Below are 22,784 nucleotides of genomic sequence, written 5' to 3'. Positions count from 1 at the left end.
TGGAGAAGCCCAAAAAAGATATGGGGGACACATCCGTCAAATGGACTAATAATTATGATCATACATTTCATTTATAAGCGCCTATCAAAACTCTCAAGGTCACTTTACAGTCACAGGATACGTTTTTCTCTGGGTGAGCAGCGGCAACCATACACGCCAGCGTTCACTCAACCTGGAAATACAGTAAAGTCTCGTTATATCGATATTCTAGGGAGTCCGAAAAATATCGATATAACCGGGACTATCAATATATCCGACCCTGCGCGCATGTAATTTTCTCCTTGCGGTCATAGAAATAGTATCGTAATAAGCGGTACTATCGATATAACCGATATCGATATAACGAGACTTTACTGTAACTCAAATAGATAGAAAACTAGCTATCTAGCTAATAGATAGCTAACATTGTTGACATTGAAAGTGCCCAATCACTTTTTTTAGAACTTGCTAGTTATGTTGTGGATGGAGGTGCTTGCTACCTGGTGCCCACAGTCACTATCTTTGGCTCAACTAGCTAGCTACCTAGCCAGCTAATAGATAGCTAGCGAGGTAGCCAGCTCGGTAACTAGCTAGTTAGATACTTACTCAAACATCAAAGTCCCCAACCAGAACCACAGTCATAACAGATGTTCGTTAGTGTTAGCATTAAGGTAGCAGAGTCTTTTTGAAACGCACAAAGGGATTCAACAGTATTGAAACTATTTTTTTCTAAATTCTTAAATATTTTGCTATCAGTCCAGGTGTCTATCTCGCCTCTGGAGAAGGCCCAAAAACACATCGGCTACAAATCAGTCAAATTGAATGAAAAAATCAAAGTCCCCAACCAGAACCACAGATGTTCATTAATGTTAGCATTAAGCTAGCAGAGTCTTTTTGAACAGCACAAAGGCATTCAACAGTTTTGAACCTATTTTTTTTTCAGTATTTTGCTACCAGTCCAGGGTGTATCTCGCCTCTGGAGGAGTCCAAAAGGACATGGGGTACTAATCCGTCAAATGGAATTGTTGAATACATTTACAATTCATTTTCTAAATTAGATCGAACATTTCTTTTATCTGATGTAACAGTGGAATTCTGACATCATGATTCCGGCGCACCGCAAACATCCTGAAAGGCCGTCTAACTTCCCACAACGATTTCTTATTTTTTCCACAAAGCTGGTGCTTTTGGGCCTTCTCGCTGGTCACTGCTCAATGCCCACACTGTTGTCGCCAGTGTCGGAGATGACGTTTGCGACATGAGCGATCTTGGTGACCCGCAGAGAACAATGACATGATATCCTCCTAAGATTGACCAAAACTGGGATGTTTGTTTTGTCTTCGTCCCTATCTTTCCCCCCGAAAAATACTGCCTCTTTTGTTAGCCATTTTGCCTTTTTGTCTGTCTGTATATCACTGACGTATTTGTGTACTGACAACACACTCTGCTGACTTGCACTGACGAAGAATGGCGAGAAAGTATGAGCCTGTCCTAACCTGACTTCAGAAAAGACAGCTTGGCATTGCTGACGTTTTTGGCATTGCGATGCTTTTCTTTGTGTCACGACTGTTTTCAGATCTGACTTTTGATGTGACTCACTGGGTTGTGAACCTAGATTGAGAAAATGGTGTTTACAGAATTACAAAAGGACATCATGCACAACCCTTTTTTTCAGTGGTGGTGATGAACTCATTCATTGCCAAAATGAATCCACTCCAGTGCCAGGGTTCTTGTCATTTTCACTGGAATTCCAGGACACACAGAATATTGAGTTTTAGGATTACATCAATATTCAATGCAGCGTAAGAAACCTTAGACTCTCTTCTTTTATCAGAAAAATATAGTTAATTCCTAAATTATATGGATCTGGAGTAATATGGCTGTACAAAAGGCAAATGCTGCCCCCTCATGGGAGGGAAAAACAGTGCCAGAGGTCTGAACAGCGCTTTATCGGCACCCCCATGCAACAAAAAAACTAAACCCGAATAAAGTCGGGAATAGCGCTCTACGTCATACAGTAAAGTCTCGTTATATCGATATCGGATATATCGATAGTCCCGGTTATATCGATACTATTTCTATGCACGCACAGAGAAAATTACATGCAAACAGGGTCGGATATATCGATAGTCCCGGTTATATCGATATTTTTTCGGACTCCCTTGAATATCGATATAACGAGACTTCACTGTATTTAAAATTCCAGAATAAATTCGGGAATGGCATTGAATGAGTTAAGGAACTATCGCGTTACCTATGTACATTGTGTGGCTAACATGCTAACTTCTGTAAACCTTCCTGGCAAAACTCTCAAGGACACTTTACAGTCACGTAATATTTTTTCTTCAGGTGAGCAGTGGCAGCCACACGCGCCATCGTTCAAGTAAAGTATCTACCCGGAAAAAAAAACCTGAATCCGGTCATGTGATCCCAGTCGTTCTCCGTGATACCCACGTGTGTGTTGTGACTCCCCACAGGATTGTTAATTAATCATCAAACAGCGGGTGTGACAAAGTTATGAGTGTGGTGCCATGAAAAAGAAACAAAAACATCTAGATTTATCTAAAACTTTAAAAATAAAATGCCCCACTGTCACACCCGCCCACAAACAATAAACTAGCGTGATGATTGAGGTTCTGGCGTGTATGGATCTGTTTCCTTAGGAGCCCAGATTCCTGGCCAGGGGGCATTGTGAGGAGGCGGCGGCGGGATGGTTGAAGGATGACTAAACTTAGTTCCAAAGACCTGGCTGTACGTTCTTCTGCTACTAGAGAAAGTTGCTTTTAAATTCTCTCTGGTCAGAGCAAATCCAATATATAACACTGCGATGTAGACTCAAGCTCGGATTGATTGAAGTTTTAACTTTTAAGTCTCTTGCTGTGAAAACAGCAAAAGAGACATCAAACGGGATTCAATAATAGGACGGCGCAGAGGACTTTCATTATGCAGCAAGAGTCTCCATTTTAAAACAAAGCTTCATTTATTTGCGTGAGGAAAAAAGGAGGTTTACTCGTGATCACCGTACGATGTGTTTTTGTGCCGTGATTTAATTAAATGGGCCATTACGGAATTGTTAATTGCTTTGGAAAAGGGGTCCTTCAACATCCATCCGTTTTCAAATCCTCGTATCCTCACAAGGGGTTACGGGTGTTTTTGAACCTATCCCAGCTATCGTCGGGCAGTAGGCGGGCACTCTAGTAAGCTAAAAATAAACTTTTTTTTCTGATTGAAGAAGTGTAATGTTTCTTACGCTGCATTGAATGTTTTTGTAGTCATGAAACTCAATCTTCCGTGGGTCCTGCAATTGAAGTGAAGATGACATATACCCTGGCACATCCCCAACTTTCGAACGAGATACGTTCCGAACAGTCGTTCGTAAGGTGAATTCGTTCGTAAGTTGCTTCAGTGTGATATTTTGTATGGAATGTATGTTTAAGCCTTGTATAAGTAACCTGTATTAGTTTGTACTGAAAAATAAACATTTATTAAAATATATGCTCTATAAAGATATGCACATGTACAACTGGAGAGAATACTTCATATGTTACTACAAAAATGTTCATATGTACCGTTGTTCGTAACTGGAATGTTCATAAGTAGGGAAACGTCTGTAACTACCATTTAAAATAATGACTGTTATTGTGTTAAGCGAGCTAAAGTCTTGCTGCTAGTTTCGGCCCTATATATATCCCTACTGTCCAGACGTGGCAGTGCCGGACTCTGCTATGATTGGTCCCTGCTCTCAGGTTGAGGGAGAGCAGAGGACTACTCCGCGCAGCTCCACTGATGACTTCTATTGTCCTGACTGACGACTGGCCTGATTGCCCTATTTGCACTGGCATCACCTCATCAGCATAACTAAGCCTATGTTGCCTAAGCATTCTGTTGTACGAACTAACTTCACACCACCATATTAGAGTCTAAACGATCGTCTGGGAAGTAGGGAAGCTACCAGCAAGACTTTAGTTCGCTGAAGAAGCATCTTGGATACGAATCTAAACGTCTGACACCTTCAAAGAAGTACAGATGACGGCTGAAAAAACCTTTTCATCGATATAAAAAAATGAGTTTGACATACTTGCGATAAATACAGTTGAGCTGAGAGTTGAGAATTTCTCTTCTACGTGACAGGACTTGTGTGTCAACTGTTGATGCCTTCCATCAAAAAAGTTTCGGTAGCTCACAAGTGGACAACCCATCTTACACAAATGCAGCAAAAAAACACGCCCAGTCCTCTAAACTCCGAAATGAGGTCAACCCGTTCAAAAGCTGCTCCCTTTCTTTGACATTTTACTCATTTTTTTTCTTTCCTCCTCCCTTCAAATGACTTAGCAGTGGTTTTTCCACCTCAACACATGATTCAGTGAAATGACACATGGATAAACTCAAGTTAGAACAAGTCTCCAACTTTCGGGAGAATGGTGGAACTAAGACAGTAAATTTGCATCAAATGAATTTTCAGCAATGCGAACATGTTTAAAATTGGGGAGATAAAAACAACAGTGGACTAAATAAATAACGGCCATCGAGTGGGATTGCTTACGTACGTAGCGATCAGACATGCTCAGTGAGTCTGACAGGTGGTTTCCACCATTGAGAGCAGCTGGGCGCTCGTAAACACCGTCAAGGTGTGTTTGCTTGCCGTGTCCAAGTGATAAAACTGGACAAGAGAACCACACTAAGTACTTGAGAGAGAAAGAAAAGTCGACATGCCCGCGTGCTTATCAGAGCAGTCAGTCAAGCGTGTTTCTAAAAAAAAAAAAAAAAAAAAAAAAAAATCACAGTACAGTGATACCTCAGCGTACGAATGTAATTGGTTCCCAGAAAATGTGTGTAAAGTGAAATTTTGTCTGCCAAACATTTATTTCCCATCAGAAACCAATAAAATGAAAATAATCCGTTCCCAGGTCCCCATAAAACATAAATTTCTGCTAAATAAGCCATAAAAACTACACAAAATATACCTTATTTTCTGTATAATAAATGTGCTATTGTATTGTAATTAAATAAATGAACTGTATTGTATAATAAAGTCATTTTATTTACCTTTGTGATGGTCGTTGATGTAGTTTCGTCTTGATGATATCAGAGTGAAGTTGCCGTGCTTTCTTGGCGATAATACCCTCACACGCTGTCCCCTGCAAGCTGCTTTTTGTCCAAATCCAAATCAACAGATGTTTTTCAACCTCTTCTATTGCCTTAGACCGTTGATTAAACAACATAGAAACACCTATAGCCACACGTAGTAATGGTCGACTTAGCATACTGGTACTAGGACCCTAAGTCACACAAACGCACACCTCGTTCGTGTTTTTTGATGATCTCCTTCTTCTGCTCGACCGTAATTTTTCTTTTGTGTTCTCTTTGGCTTAACACTCGTCTGTGGTGGTGTCTTTTTAATAGCAAAAGTACTCCACTCGAGAGCAAACCACATCTGCATACGGAGCCCTCCAGTATCTGCACTCAAAACTCGTCCGCCAGCCACCATGGCGCTGTTTGACCGTGTGGTTTGGTGTTTATCTGCAGAAAACTAGTCCGCCAGCCACCGTGGCGCGATGTAGTTTGGTTCTTTTTCCGAAAACGAGTTCTTATAACAAGATTATATTCTCGTGAATTTAACGTTCATATGACGTAAAGTTCGTTCGCTAAAGTGATCGTAAGCTGAGGTATCACTGTATAACCTTTCTTCATCCGTTTTGTCACCCATAAACGCCAGCCCCCTTTTTTTGCACAGCAACACAAATATTGCGAATTTAAGATTCAGGTGCGTTGCTTAACCTTGGGAAGAAAATGATCAAGTATCTTGACAGCTATTTCATTTTATCAGATTGATGTGAGTCAGATTGGGGCCTCCATGTTCAAGTGCTGAATACGGTTGGTAGAGGTCAGGTGGAAGTTTTTGATTCTTGCGTTTCCGTCAATCATAACAAGGTAATAAATGAAGTGGTTGTCAAAATGTGTGAGCCAGGCCTCTTTGTGTCTGTAGAGAGTTCGTTTGGTGTTGATTGATAGGATAATTTGTAAGCATTCAATTTTGAAAGACTGGTTGAAAGCATATTTTTAAACGACCAGTCATGTTTTGATTTTCCTATGGGAAAGTGCATTGTGATTTCTCAAACCGCATGTAATAATGCCATGGCTTGCAATCATTAGGGATAAACCTTTAGATTAAAATTCAGACCTTTTTAGGTCATACTTATTGTAGAATACAGCAAAGGGGAAAAATGCCCTCAATAATCACCCTGTTTTTCTTCCGAGGTAGATTTTAAGAAACACATTCTCAATATTATTGTGTGAGTTATTGATATAGAATTGTGACGACTGGGTGGAATCTAGCAGAATCACACTTGATTGAATTTTTTTTTTCAATTAGGGGGACGTTAGCTTACTGAAGCAAAACATAATGTCAAATATTTGAACACACACAAATATGTGTGTGTATATATCAATCAGTCTCTACCTTTTTAGCTGTGTAGCTATCTAGCTCGCTGTCTAACTGATAGATAGATAGATAGATAGATAGATAGATAGATAGATAGATAGATAGATAGATAGATAGATAGATAGATAGATAGATGTTTTATGTACCCAGGCTTGTTCCTACACCCTGTCTTTGCACCAGACATGTTCTATACATACATGTAATGTGTGTAACATGACACATTTCCATGTCAAATCCATTTCCTCGTTAACACTGACACCGTCACATTTGCTTTGAATTCCGATATCACAACATCTGTTCTACATTTATTGCCGTGGGTAATTAAACAAATGCCAGTAGACGTCGTTTGTGTTTCTTTTTTTGCTTATCCTCCCAAGTCCCTATTACATGATGGTTAAAGTTACTTTCAAGTTCAACGTAGAAAACCAATGAACGTTAATGGTAAATCCCAGTGGGCTTATTTTTATTCCTTGCGGCTTCTAGCGATAACAACTATTTTCCATTTTCTCTCTTTTTTTTATATCTGTCGTATTCGACGCTGACACATCATCAGAGTAACTTCTGCTGCTCCCTAGCCTACTGGAATCAGTCTCTAATGCCCATTTTGGTCATATAATATTAAATGATCCGAGCCATTAAAGTTTGAGTGAAAAAATAAAGTACACATTACTGTCAAAGTCATTTTCTCATGGGATCGACCATCGAGACAGTCTATTCACATCTGGTTAGGTAACTGGTCAAACGTTGTCCGCCTTTGTTATATAATTGCAGTAAGTGTCTTCGTTCCAAATGCATGGTTGGCGACCCTCCACTGAATCACTCACTGTGAATGTGAGAGACTCATGAATGGTTGGCAACCAGTCCGGGATGAAAGTCACCCTAATTCCCAGTGTCCTGGAAATAGACTTAAAGAACAACCGACATCAGTTTTTTGTTTCCTAACTGACATCAGAAAAAACGTTTTATAGCATCTAAAATACCCAAAACATGCAGTATGATATTTTTATTTCCAATGCAAAACACCAATAAAAATGACTTAGTGTCCAAAATCTGCAAAAAATTGAGCTGCGAATTGGGCATTTTCAGGAAGTCCCGCCCCCAGTTCGTGACGTCATGCCAAGACGTCTTGCATTGCTGGAGAATCAAAACAATGGCTTCAGATTCGGAGGTTATGCTTTCTTGTTACACATCCAGTTATGAATATTATTCAAATAGTTTTGAAGAGGAAAACATACATGTTTGCAATCAATTAAAGAATTTATTCCGTGCCATTTTGAGGCAACATTGGGGGGAAATGTATCACCCAAAAAGAGGCAGAAAATGGCGTCCAAGCTCCTGTGGGGAATTTCCACATGCTGATAAATTCCTTCCATGGAGCTTGGTCGCCCTCTTCTGGCGGCTTTTTGGTGCAACATGAGGTTTTCAGACCAAACAAGTACAGCAAAATAAATTGACGTGATGGAAGGACTGCGACAATGTGTTTTTTTTTTTCTTTTCGGTCAGGGGCGTTCCTTCAGTGACGTCACGTACGGACTCGTCACCAACTCGAAAACAAGACTTCCTGAATATTCAGCGCGAGTCTTAAAACGTAAAATATAGCTATATGCGGTGGAATCTTTGTAAAATACGCTCATTAGAAGTCATTTGAAGCCATTTTACAAATTATGGACAGAACTTGTCCGGAGACGTCGGTTGTCCTTTAAGATTTACACGTCAGCACATGAGACTTTAGTCCCAATTTTGACCGTGATCTGCACATAGAAGTGCTGCATCAGTGGGTGCAGTCGAGGATTGTCCATAAATTTAATGTATCCCAATGGGATATAATAACGTGTGATTGGTTCGATTAAGCGGTCAAAAGGTCAACTGGTCTGCTGATCCCAATGTCTTAACTCCCATGCTGTATTTCCTCGACCTTCTCTGCCATGAGGAAGCTATTTCTGTGAGCTTGTGGGTCTGGCAGCCCGGGTCACTTCCCTGTATGACATACAAGATTTTATGGTTTTTGGGGACAGATTTAAACAATGAATAATGGCCTTGCAGCGATAGGTATGTTGCGTTCAGGAAAGTCAGAGCTGTGAGCAGTAGCCCATATTGCAAGGGTGTTGAAGTCATTTTTTGCCGCAGGCCACGTTGTAGTTACCATTTCCTCCTATTATGAATTTAGGGAAGCCATTTGAATGTTTCATCTCCACATATTACATCCAGAAAAAAAACAACAAATTAACAAATACAGGTAACACCTGACTTACGACCAAGTTCAGTTCCGACCAAACGGTCGTAAGTCATAATGGTCGTAAGTCAAAATCCATTCAAACTATTGAATTTATCTTTTAATAGCTAGCTAGTATTTATTTATTTATGGTATCAGAATCAGAATCAGAATCATCTTTATTGCCAAGTATGTAGAACACACAAGGAATTTGTTTCCGGTAGAACACGCTGCACTAGTATCGTTGTCAAAAAAACCGAAATCTGTAACTAGTTTTCCAAAATAATGACTGTTATGTATGCATTGTGTTGTATTTTTTATAGCCGCCCTCATTTCAAGCTCATATAACTCCAGAACCATATCATTTAGAAATGAACACTTTTCTGGTGAAAGAAGGTTTCTATTGCTGTATTGAATTTTTATGTAGTCCTAAAGCTCAATATTCCCTGGGGCCCGGGAATTTGAGTGACAATGACAAAAACCCTGGCACTGGAATGGACATGTTTTTGCACGTCTGGCCGTGAATGAGTTAATGAATAACTAGTTTTCAAATTTGAAGTCCAAAATAATGACTTAATGTGGTTTACATGGGACAATTTGAAATTGTGTAATAATAATACATTTAATTTTTAAGTACCTTTCAAAACTCTCAAGGTCACTTTACAGTCACAGGATAAGTTTTCTTCTGTGGGTGAGCAGCGGCTACCAGAAGCGCCAGCGTTCACTCAACCAGGAAGTAACTCAAATAGATAGGAAGCTAGCTAGCTAGCTAATAGATAGTTGATATTAAAACAACAATAATACATTTCATTTTGTGTCAATTGCGATGCCCACCAAACTCAAATAGATAGAAAGGTAGCTAGCTAGCTAGCTATCTGATTGGATGTTAACATACTTCTATAGGCTTTTCATCGAAAGTGCCTTATTTTAGTTTGGTCTTTAGCATGCATCATGAAATTTCACAAGTCTGATTTTCTTTCACGGGCCAAATAAAATAACGTGGCGGCCCAGATTTGGCCCCCGGGTCTTGACTTTGACCCCTGCGCCATATTGTATCTTTACCTTTCGTGTCTTGAGATTTTTTTTGTCATAAGAGGCAATATTTTCCAGTTGAGGCGTTTCATAACTTGAAAATGTTGTATCTTCCAAGGATAGTCGTCATAAATAGCACCAAAACAACATTGTGTAGAAATATATTTAAATTGGCGATGATAATGTCATAGTCCAAATAAATCTGTTTGAACCCTCTTAACTTGGCGCCGGGTATCTTACCTGTAAAATCATGCCGCTTGCAGTAGTGCAGGTCACAACTCAACAGAAATAAATGTATTTTTAGAGCACTTTAAACCAACCGTAAATTCATGCAAAGTGCAATTCAGACATGAACACAAAGACGCTTCAAACAATAAATGACAAATCGTTCCAACCGTATGCGCAAAACTGGAAATTTATGCACCGACATAAGATGAAAAGTGGTATTGTTCATTTCCTGTGCCGCTTTTATTTCGACTTGTATGCTGTTATCTCTTAAAGGACAACCGACACTCCTGGACAAGTTGCATCCAGAATTTGTAAAGTGACTTGAAATGACTTCTACTGAGGGCATTTTTACAAAGATTGCACCACATATAGCTATACGTATTTTACGTTTTAAGACTCGCGCTGAATATTCAGGAAGTCTTCTTTTCGAGTTGATGACGTTGCCCAAAGTGATGTCACGGAGTCCAGATGGCTCGAATTGATACGGAAGGACTTCTTTAATCGATTGCCAACATTTATGCTTTCCTCTTCAGAACTATTTGAATCATACAGTCATACCTCTGTTTACGAACCCCTTGGCTTACGAACTTTTCGGTTTACGGATGTTAAATTTATGACAATTTTACCTTGGCATGCAAACTAAAATAATGTATATTGTGTGTAGTTTGGAGGTTTATTTAGTTGAAATGTTTTTTGAAGACCTGGAAACGGATTATTCTCATTTTAATGGTTTCCTATGGGAAATTGATTTTTGGGATGCACACTTTTCGTCTTACACACTCTGTCTGGGAACCAATCACTGTATTCATAACAGGATGAGTAACAAGAAAGCATCTCCGAATCTGAACTCTCTGAAGCCACATTTTTGATTCTGGAGCAAGGCAGTTTGTGAAGGAGTATCCTGGCGTGACGTCACGAAGATGGGGGCGGGACTTTCTGAATCTCACCAGTTCCGAGCTCATTTTGTGGCAGTTTTGGGACACTTTAAGTCATTTTTATTGGTGTTTTTCATTTGACTAAAAATATCAGCCTGCGTGTTTTGGGTATTTTTGATGCGATAAAACATTTTTCTGATGTCAGTTAGGAAACAAAAAAATAGTGTCGGTTGTCTGCAAGTATGCATCCCACTAATCGGAGCATTCCACCCTGCTGAACACCGATAAGCGGATGGGTAAGCAACTGTTCTCCGTTTGGCATTTGAGCGTGTTAAAAGAAAGAAGGAAAAGAGTACCCTGACGCAGCTCTGGGCTTCAAATAAAAATCTTTATTAAATCATCACGCGCGCACACTCATGGTACTGTTGAGGCAACTGATTGGCTTGCTGCCTCCGTGCTGATTGGCCTGACGGCGGGAGGTTGATGAAAGCGGAACAGCAACCCTATTGATTTAAATATATTTGAATAGCTCATTGAATTTGGAGTTGGTTATTCGTGTGCGGTTCGGTGTCCTCCAATTTGTATGCAGGATGCGAGCGTTTGTGTTATGAGCATGTTTTGCCCATCCATCACGCCTGCAATGATGTTTATTCAGGCTGCGGGGATGATTTAGAAGCAATAAAGACAGGAAATGGCAAAAAAAACAGGCCAATCTCTAATGTATGAGAAGCAGATTTCTAATATGTAATGAAAGCAAGCTTGTGGTTGTCTCTTCACATCTGGCGTTAAAAGCCCAAACATCCAAAGGAAATGTTAATTCAAAACAGTACCGCATCTTAATGTTGTTCACTTCATCTTGTACCATCATAACAATTGCTGCTCAGACAAACTGGATCCATTTTCAGATACCAAATCAAAAAATCATAAACAGCTGCACTAATTTTCTTGTGAAAGTATTACGCAAATGTCTCATATTCAACAAAAGCTTTAAAACAACCAATTAAAACAATTGACAACCTTTCTCTCAGAGAGACAGTCTCTCTGTCTCTCTATTTCTCCTCGTAAGCTAATAAATCACAACCTGACTTGGTCAGTCATTGCAGAATATGGTGACAATTGGAAATAATAACAAACTGGTAGTAACCGAGCCAGCTAACAAGTTACGTATTTTACCAACTTGCTAACCAGTTACCGAAATAATAACAAACCACTAGCTACTAAACTACCTTACAAGTTACCTGTGACCAACTTGCTAACCAGCTACCGAAATAATAACAAACTGCTAGCTACTGAGCTAACTAACAAGTTACATATGTTACCAACTTGCTAACCAGCTACCGAAATAATAACAAACTGCCTTCTACTGAGCTAGCTAAAGAGTTACATGTTACAAACTTGCTAACCAGATGCTGAAATAAAAACAAACTGCTAGCTATTAAGCTAGCTAACAAGTTACATATGTTACCAACTTGCAAACCAGTTACCAAAATAATAACAAACTGCTAGCTACTGAGCTGGCTAACAATTTACTTATGTTACCAACTTGCTAACCAGTTACAGAAATAATAACTAACTGCTATATAACAAGTTACATATGTTACCAACGTGCTAACCAGCTACTGAAATATAAACAAACTGCTAGCTATTAAGCTAGCTAACAAGTTACCTACATGTATGTTACCAACTTGCTAACCAGCTACCGAAATAATAACAAACTGCTAGCTACTGAGCTAACTAACAAGTTACATATGTTACCAACTTGCTAACCAGCTACCGAAATAATAACAAACTGCCCTCAACTGAGCTAGCTAAAGAGTTACATGTTACAAACTTGCTAACCAGATGCTGAAATAAAAACAAACTGCTAGCTATTAAGCTAGCTAACAAGTTACATATGTTACCAACTTGCAAACCAGTTACCAAAATAATAACAAACTGCTAGCTACTGAGCTGGCTAACAATTTACTTATGTTACCAACTTGCTAACCAGTTACAGAAATAATAACTAACTGCTATCTAACAAGTTACATATGTTACCAACGTGCTAACCAGCTACTGAAATATAAACAAACTGCTAGCTATTAAGCTAGCTAACAAGTTACCTACATGTATGTTACCAACTTGCTAACCAGCTACCGAAATAATAACAAACTGCTAGCTACTGAGCTAACTAACAAGTTACATATGTTACCAACTTGCTAACCAGCTACCGAAATAATAACAAACTGCCCTCAACTGAGCTAGCTAAAGAGTTACATGTTACAAACTTGCTAACCAGATGCTGAAATAAAAACAAACTGCTAGCTATTAAGCTAGCTAACAAGTTACATATGTTACCAACTTGCAAACCAGTTACCAAAATAATAACAAACTGCTAGCTACTGAGCTGGCTAACAATTTACTTATGTTACCAACTTGCTAACCAGTTACAGAAATAATAACAAACTCCTAGCTACTGAGGTAGCTAAAAGTTACCTAGGTTACCAACTTGCTCACCAGCTACCGAGCTATGCACCTAACTAACTCGCTACACCAAATTCCAGGATTGGCTACTTTTAACGAACTGTTAAATAGCGACCTAGATATGTAAACGCAAACTACCAAGTCAACATTGTTCACACCCACAATGCAGCCAACCTCCATATGCTTTATAACTATGCACATGTACACAAGTCTGAAAAGAAAGAAAGCTCCACCCGTGGTCACAGTTAGCGTTTGGCACGAGACTTCAGCTGGGCACATTAAATATTTGTTTATATTAGTGATTATAATTCAATTTCTAGAGTGTTTTGAGTTGGAAGTGTTTTTTTTTTTACAGACGGCTGTTTGTTATGCTTACGTTCGATGCGTCCAATCAGAAAACACGTTTGGTCTCTGTGCGCATGTTCCTTCTGCCTTTTGTTTGAAATGCTTTCACCTAAATAGATGTAAACTGACAGCCACAAACAAAGTGAGGTTTATAGAGTCGGCCATGTTTGTATCATGAGCCTCTTAGAACTGTTATGCTCTGTTGCAGCCGACCTTTTTCTAGCTGTCAGGCTTGTGTTGCATCTCTCTGTGTGTGTGTGTGTGTGTGTGTGTGTGTGTGTGTGTGTGTGTGTGTGTGTCTGTGTGTCTATGTGTGTGTGTATAAATGCCCTTGCTCATGTTTGCACCTGCAACATTTTTTTTTTCTGGAAAACAATCATGCTGAGTTTTATTTATAGAGACTTGACATTAATACAGCCAGTGTGTGTATATGTATATGTGCATATTTTCTGCACGTCCTTTCAAATGACACGCGGTGAGCAGGTTGGACTGTGTGGAAGTGTTACAGGACACATACACATTCACGCATACACAGGGTGCAGGCGTATAAAGAAGCACCCAAGGAGCTGACTGATTGTAGCTGACCTCTAAGCAGAATATATATTATTTCAACATAAATCTCTTTGCTTTTTTTATTCCCCTGTTTTTCTCATGCTGTTTTCCAGCCTGCTTCTTTGTGATCCCATCTCCACTATTTATCCTCCCTGAGGATGTTTCTCTCTCTCTCTCTCTCTCTCTCACTGTCTCTTTCTCTGTCGCTGTCTCTCTGTGTCTCTCTCTCTCTCTCTCTCTCTCTCTCTCTCTCTCTCTCTCTCTGTGAGTCACTGTCTCTCTCTTGCTGACTCTATATCGGACTTTCTCTCTGTGACCCCCTCTCTGACCCTCTCTCTGACCCTCTCTGACCCTCTCTGAGTCTTTGTCTCTGTCTCTTTCACTCTGACTCTGACTTTTTCTCTCACTCTCTCTCTTACTCTGACTCTCTCTGACTCACTCTTTCTCTGACTCTCTGTCGCTCTGACTCTCTCGAGTTCTCTGATTCTCTCCCTCTCTCTCTGACTCTCTCTGACTTTCTCTCTCCCTCTCTTTCTCTGTCTATCGCTGACACTTAATCTCTCTTTCTCTCAGAGACTCTTTCTCTGACTCTGACTCTCTCGTTCCCTGTCTCTCTCTCTCTGACACTGACTCTCTCTTTCTCTCTGAGTCTCTTTCTCTCTCTGACTCTCCCTCTGACTCTCTCTGTCTGACTCTTTACTGTCTCTCCCCGTCTCTCTCTCTCTCTTTCTCTCTCTCTTTGAGTCTCTCTCTCAGACTCTCTCTCTCTCTCTCTCTCTCTCTCTCTCTCTCTCTCTCTCTCTCTCTCTCTCTCACACACACAGACACCTCTCCAACATCCATAATGTTCTCCACAGGCGGGTATGTGGGTGAGAGTCACAGCATACCCAGTTGAGAAGGGTGCCAATGTCACCTTACACTCTATTTTGGTTTTTGCATTTCAAGGTGCTGAAATTGCCTTTAATTGCTACAATTCAAATTTGGCCCGGATGAGACACTTAAGGGATAGTTAGGGCAACTTTGCAGACACATAATTGATGTGTACACACGTCAGGAGTATAAAATTCACACCCCCGGCCTCCGGGCAGATGTTATTTCAAACACTGGTATGTATGTACAGTAAAGTCTCGTTATATCGATATCCAAGGGAGTCCGAAAAAATATCGATATAACCGGGACTATCGATATATCCGACCCTGTTTGCATGTAATTTTCTCCGTGCGTGCATAGAAATAGTATCGATATAACCGGGACTATCGATATATCCAATATCGATATAACGAGACTGTATTATTATTATTATTAGGTAGGGATGGAGGGAGGGATGGACGGAGGGAGGGAGGTAGGCGGGTTGGGTGGTTTTTGGTGTTTGGGTATTTGGTTGGTTGCATAGATCGATGGATAGCTAGCTAGATGCATATGCATTTTTTAAACCGCCCCAAACTTCGCTCTTGTAGCTCAGGAAAGAGATCCCAATCCCATTAGAATGTGCATGTGTAGCACCGAGAACATGTGCTTGAAATATGAAATCAAGAACAACATCGCTTAATATGTAAATGAACGCCACCCACACGTTTTATCCGTCAAAAAAGGCCTCGCCTCATTGAAGTGCAATTGGAGTTCGACACGCTTTTTCTTCCGACATACGAAGCAGCGTGACTTTGTAAGCCTACAGACAAACTTTGACAGCCCGTGTTTGCACTCGCTCACGTACACTGTTTGATTGTGAGCATTTTTAGTACAGTTGTCGGCTGCCAGGGTTATGTCTGCACTTTGCCAGGTCATCGAGTGACGAGTGAGCCCACTGCCAACATAGCCACTGCAGATTAACCTGTCATGTCCTTGCTGGCTCGACGGTTGATTATAAAGTAGCGGAAAGTTGACATCAATGACAGAGCCAGATTTACTCACGCCTTTCTCCTTCCCTTTCTCCTTCTTTCCCATCCTCCCTTATACTCTTTCTCAACCCACCAGGGGAGCACCTGCGCATCTGTCCTCAGGGTTACACCTGCTGTACCAGCGACATGGAGGACAACCTAGCCGTGCTGAGCCGAAGAGAGGTAGAGGGACTCCTTAAAGACGCCGGACGCTCCTTGCAGGTCTCCCTCGCAGGACAGTATAAGGCCTTTGACGGTGAGGTTCTTAATTCTGTGTCAACAAACACAACAAAGCCAATGTATGACCACGGTTGAAGATGCTTTATTGTTATGTGGTCAGGGTTAAGATTAAATGATCGTCCGGTTTTTATTAGGATGACATCGAGCGTACGAAAGCTCATCAATCATCCCGTGTCATTGTCACATCAAAACAAGTGAGGGTGTGCTTCTAATTTTTTTGCAAACCTACTTTTCACACGTGGATCCCCTTAAACAAGTCAAAGACTGTGCCCACCTCTCCTATGATGGGTTAAAAGGCAATGGTGGAGGCACTTTCATTGACCATGAAGTCAGTCGGCTGTGTTCACACCCACAACGGCGCAAACACAACATGCTACCTGTGTCTTATCTCATTCGCTGCCAGATGATGTGCAAAAATGTGTCTACTCCAGTGCCAGAGTTTTTGCCATTTAATTGCAGGACCGCGGAAATATTGAGTTTTAGGACTACATTTCGTTTTTCTACTTTCATTCCTTTCATCACTTTGCTGCTGTGAAATGTAAATTTCTCCACTGTGAGACTAATAAAGGCATATCCAATCCAATCCAATCCATAAATGCAGCGTAAGAAATCCAAGACTCTTCTTTCATCAGAAAAAAAAGTTAATTCCCAAGTTAGATGGGTCTGAAGTTATCTATGATTGAAGTGGGGGCCGCTGTCTAAAATACAATGCAATACATACATATTGGTTTATATAGTGCTTTAACAACAGTTGAATCTACAACAAAGTGCTAATATGGACTTCTTTCATCAGAAGAAAAGGGTTAATTCCTAAATTGGATGTGTCCGGAGTTATCTGAGCTTCAAATGGGGGCGGCTATACAAAAGGCAAATGTTGACTCCTCGTGGGAGGGAAAAACATTGCCAGAGGTCTGACCAGCGCTTTATCGGCATCCCCCAGCAAGAAAAAAACAAAACCCGAACAAATTCGTGAATGGCGCTCCACATCTTGCTTTTCAATTCCGGAATACATTCTGGAATGGCAGTGAATGAGTTAAGGAACTATCGAGTCACCTAGCTACATTATGTGGCTAATAAGCTAACTTCTGTCAAACTACCTGACTATATAGCAAGTGGAAATGTTCCTTTTAAGCATAGTTTTTTTTTTTCTTATGAAGGCCGGGAAACACGTCGGCAATGTTCACACCCACAACGCAGCCAACATCTTTTTAACTGCATTCAAAATGAACACCCCTCTTTTTAAGTATAATAACTCAGCTCACACAAAAAAAATCTGACATTGTGATTACTTGGAAGGAAACACACAATGTAAAATGGACTTTATATTGTTTATAATAAAATAGCGCTTCCCTTGAATGGCTAGCCACCCATTGAGTGTGAAATTAGCACACAGTTATTTATTTCGTAAAATGTGTCTGTGAGCGAGCTGTTCGCCATTTTCCATCCCACTGTTACATACATAACTAACAGTGGGGCAAATTCACATCAGAAGTAATCATTTCAATATTACAACCAAAACTGCACCATTTGTGCCGACATAGAAGCAGCAATTACTCATGACAATATGAAACCAAGCAGTATATTACAAGTGGCATTAAATGTAACTTTTTCTTGGCTTATTCTGTGCTGTCACCACGACAGCTAGCCGTAGCCACGGCTTACATTCTTCAATGCTTTTTATTTATCTAGCTTTCCAGTTGTCTGTCTATCTAGCTAGCTATCTGGCTATCTATCTCGCTAGCTATTTGCTATTTATTAGCTGGCTCGCTGGCTATCCAGCTGACTATGTATTCGCTATCTAGCTAGCTATGTATTAACTATCTATTAGCTAGCATGTAGCTCCCGCTGCTCACCCACAGAAAAACATATCCTGTGACTGTAATGTGACCTTGAGAGTTTTGAAAAGCGCTTATAAATGAAATGTATTATTATTATTAAATATGTTATCGTCACGGATTTCCAAAAAGCTGTGAAGGATTCGTGTCGGCATCATCCATGATTTCATATTGCAAACAATCCAGTGTTTAATATGACAGAGATCTCCTCTGGAGCTGGACCAGTTCTCCTCCTGGCCAAGGGGTTGACGATATATCTTTCAGATTAGGCTCCTGACCTTCTGGCATGGTCATGATTAGTAGCGGAATGGCGTTTGTTGACTTTTTCCGCGTCTGTCCACTGCGGCTGCCGATACTGCTGTGCCAAAGGAATACCATTGAAGGGCCAAAATACACACATGCGCAAAATTCCACAGTTACTGCGTTTCATACAGCGCTTCTTGACCTTTGGATTTTTTGGGGGGAACAAACACCTCATTTAGCAAAACAAAAGCCAGTAAACAATACTGACGACACCTAAATATTATTCGGCGTTGCTCGACTTCGTTCTGTAAACATTTGATGATTTTACTTCAGAAAGTATGAAGAGAATTTCCTCTAGTTGCTTCATCATGAAGTTATTTGGACATAGCTGTGTTCATTTGAATGCTAGTTCAAAAATGCAACAAAAGGACCATGTCAATGAAACATGATTAATAATAATAATAATAATAATAATAATAATAATTAAATAATTATAACGATTGTTATTATTATTATTATTAATCATCATAATATTCATAGCAGCCTCGGTCACACACTCCCTAGTATTGTTCCTGATTCTGATCATCATCATCATCATCATGATCATCATAATCTTCACAATAATCAATAATAATAACAACAACAACAGTACATTTCTGTCACGGTTTTGCGAGGTGGTGATGGCGGGTTCGGATCCCAAAAAGCAGGCAGGAGGGAGCAGGAGGTTGTTTGACAAATTGTATTAAAATAAAGTCAGCAGGAACAAAATGTAAAACATCAAAATGATCTGAATGGAAAAAATACAAAGTAGCAACAGAAAACCAAGTGTAAAAGTCCGCCAAGGTTAAACAAACACGTACACAATGCATGCTGCAACCAAGCAGCAAACAAACAATGAATCGGCACCGGATGATCGTGCCAGGTGTCTTTTTAAGTGTCATTGATTGTAACGACCAGCACCTGCGAGGCTGCCGGCAGGGCTGACGTCGCTACCCGCTGGTCGCCAATTTGATCGGGACGACCAGCACCTGTGCAGGTGCAGGCGGGGCCGACAGCGCCCCCCGTTGGTCGCCAACCAGATCATGACAGTACCCCCCCTTCAAGGGGCTGCTTCCAGAAGTCCCAACAGTCTCCCAAAAGGTCCACTCGCCAGGGAACGGTCGGTGGAGAGGGCAACCGCGGCCTCTCCCGCATACGACGGGCGGCGGCCCGATGGGAACGGGACTCGGCCCGGGGTGGACGAAGACGCGGCACGGATCGTCGTGGGCGTGAGTGCGATCCCTCTCGCACGTTCACGCGACGGCGCATGGCTCTGCGTGGACGTCGACTGCCAGGCGCAGAATGGCACCCCGTACGGCCGTATGGGACCAGGTCTCGGCCGGACGCCGACGTGGGCGTGAACTGCCCGGCTCCGGGGGAACGAGACGGGTCCAGAGCCGCTCCGGGATCCAGCGGTGAGTGGGGTCTCGGACTGACATTGACGCGGACGTTGCACGGCTCGTCGTGGATGAGACTCAATCCGTCATGCACGACGACAGCGTGGCTGGACGTGGGCGTGCAATGCCAGTCACCCAGGGTCACCCTGGACGGCCACCTGGAAGGAGGTCTCGGCCGGACGTTTACGTGGACGTTGCGGCTCGTCGAGTGACGCAATTCAAACTCGACGAGGCTTGCGCTAACGTGGACGTAGCATTGCCAGGCACAGGGTGGAAATGAGACGGGTCCGATGTACCTGCGGGATCCGATGGTTGGCCGATTCATTCTGTCACGGTTTTGCGAGGTGGTGATGGCGGGTTCGGATCCCAAAAAGCAGGCAGGAGGGAGCAGGAGGTTGTTTGACAAATTGTATTAAAATAAAGTCAGCAGGAACAAAATGTAAAACATCAAAATGATCTGAATGGAAAAAATACAAAGTAGCAACAGAAAACCAAGTGTAAAAGTCCGCCAAGGTTAAACAAACACGTACACAATGCATGCTGCAACCAAGCAGCAAACAAACAATGAATCGGCACCGGATGATCGTGCCAGGTGTCTTTTTAAGTGTCATTGATTATAACGACCAGCACCTGCGAGGCTGCCGGCAGGGCTGACGTCGCTACCCGCTGGTCGCCAATTTGATCGGGACGACCAGCACCTGTGCAGGTGCAGGCGGGGCCGACAGCGCCCCCCGTTGGTCGCCAACCAGATCATGACAATTTCATTTATAAGCGCCTTTAAAAACTCTCAAGGTCACTTTACGGTCACAGGATCAGTGTTTCTGTGGGTGAGCAGCGGCAGCCAACCGCCCCAGCGTTCACTCAACCCGGAAGTAATTACAATAGATAGAAAGCTAGCTAGCTAGCTAATAGATAGCTCTCGGGATATTTGTGTTCTAGTTTCCCCTTTATCAATTGACATCTGCATTTCAGAGTTTCGCCTTTGCAATGACCATATTTTCCGTTGTATAAGGCGCACCAAATGTAAAGAATGCTAACAGCTAAAATATATGCTAATTATCAGCCGGTTTTTCATTCGAGCTCAGACTTTTGTTTTGGACGTTTTATCGATAGCGTTTATATTACACAATTTCCAATATTACCGTATTTCCCGGTGTATAAGGTGCACCGGAGTATGAGGCGCACCTCCAGTGAATTGTGTATTTTCAAACTTTTTCCATATATAAGGCACACCGGAGTTTAAGGCGTACCTCAATGAATGACAAAAGTTTTCCAAATATATTGTATAAATATATAACAGTTTTCCGAATATAATGCACAACACATACGTCGCTACCAGTGACTACTTAGTATTTGAACGGTAAATTCAGCGATTTTGAAAAAAAATCCTAAAACGGTGAAGTTAAATGGACAAGAACTTTAATGTACAAATCACTAAATACATCTAACTGTTTAATTTATTTTTTCATTTGATATTTCCATGACAGCTTTCCATGATGACAGGTGAGGCACTGCCTCACCTGCCTCCACTGACTGCACGTCACTGGTCGCTACAATAGAGTCGGTGGCTGCTGACACTAGTTGCAAGACCTTACTTCACATATAAGGCGCACCTTCGTGTAAAGCGAAGGGTCACCTCATGAAAAAAAATATTTTGGGTGCGCCTTATACACTGGAACCTACAGTGTATAAGTGTATATAAAATATACTTTAATCATGTCTTAATTAAAAGTTCTTAATCCCCATTGAAATCGGCTGAAGCTTCGTGGCAATATGGCGGCTATAAGCCTCTGAAATTGGTGCTCGACGACAGTCTGAAAACGTTCCTGCCATGTGGCAGTTTTGCAAAGCTGGTGCTCATGTTATTCGGCAAACCACAGGCAATGGGAATGACATATCGCTACGCCTAAGCTGTCAAATGTTCATGACTTCACATCGTTCTGAATGATACTTGAAACAAAACAGAAGAAAGGACATTTTTGGTGACATTTGGGGCACGCTATTTATTCAAATAATAACCAGATGTTAGCATTTTTGAATGTGGCTATCCTTCATTGGTCATGTAAAAAAAAATGTTTTTATAAGTACATTTACAACAAGAAGAGGGGGTTACATTTTCTTCCAACCACTTCCCCTTGTGTCCAAATGACTGCAACAGTGACAATATAGCACGCTAGCAGTGCTGACACATCTGGCTATGTTTAGCAGGGTGTGGACTAGCTAACGCCATGTGACTAAGTGTAGGGTGTTGCTGCTCCCGCTCAGGCAACGTAGACCTTTTTTTGGTCCACTGACTCTGGAAAAGGTCCCAAGCAAGCCACCAGACCACAGATTAGAGGACCAGCATGCACACATGGAGGATCTGGGTCTCGCAAATATATGCACTCTATATGTGAGCGCGCTGATGTGGCTTTTATTTGTTTGTCAGGTTGTAATTTGACTGCCTGGGACTGTTGAGTTGAGATGGTCTTTTTGCTTTTTTTTGTTGTTGAAGTTTGCGTTGGGCTTTACGCTTGACACATTTAAAATCGGCGTAACAATGCAGGCAAGGGATTGAACAAAGGGGGGTTAAAAGAGGAGGCGCAGGGAATGAGGTTGACGGGAAAGCGCTAAACCAAGGGTCGGGAACCTTTTTGACAAAGAGAGCCATAAAAGTAAAATATTTAGAAATGTTTTTCAGTGAGAGCAATCCGCACGCACGCACGCGCGGGCATTTTTCAACAAAATGTCAGAATGTAGTATTTAAAATACAGTGATACCTCGGCTTACAAACGCTTTAGCTAACGAACATTTCGCCTTATGCCTTAAATTCGCGAGAATATAGTCTTGACATATGAACTCGCTTTCAGGAAACACACAGAGCGCCACAATGGCTGGCGGACTAGTTTTCGGCGGAAGAACACCAAACCACACGTCCGAACAGCGCTACTGTGGTTTCCGGACTACTTTCTTGCCTACGGGGCATGCGTGGTTTGCTATCGAGTGGATCCTTTTGCTATTTTGGTACCAAAAAAGACCCCACCAC

General features: G+C 41.4%; 1 protein-coding gene across 1 annotated transcript in view; it reads left to right on the top strand.

The window, feature by feature from the left end:
- The window catches only part of LOC148891229 (glypican-1-like), an 84,286-nt gene that overhangs the window by 29,969 nt on the left and 31,533 nt on the right, over positions 1-22,784 (top strand). The window contains exon 2 of the mRNA XM_089007998.1: positions 16,103-16,261. Coding sequence (XP_088864124.1) covers positions 16,103-16,261 — 159 coding nt within the window. The remainder of the gene's footprint in view (positions 1-16,102; positions 16,262-22,784) is intronic.

The sequence above is a fragment of the Hippocampus bargibanti genome, linkage group LG11 (genome assembly GCF_051943395.1).
Source record: "Hippocampus bargibanti isolate YZ-2025 linkage group LG11, ASM5194339v1, whole genome shotgun sequence".
NCBI lineage: Eukaryota > Metazoa > Chordata > Actinopteri > Syngnathiformes > Syngnathidae > Hippocampus > Hippocampus bargibanti.
Note: the sequence above shows the minus strand (reverse complement) of the source record. Positions and strands in the feature narration are given on the sequence as shown.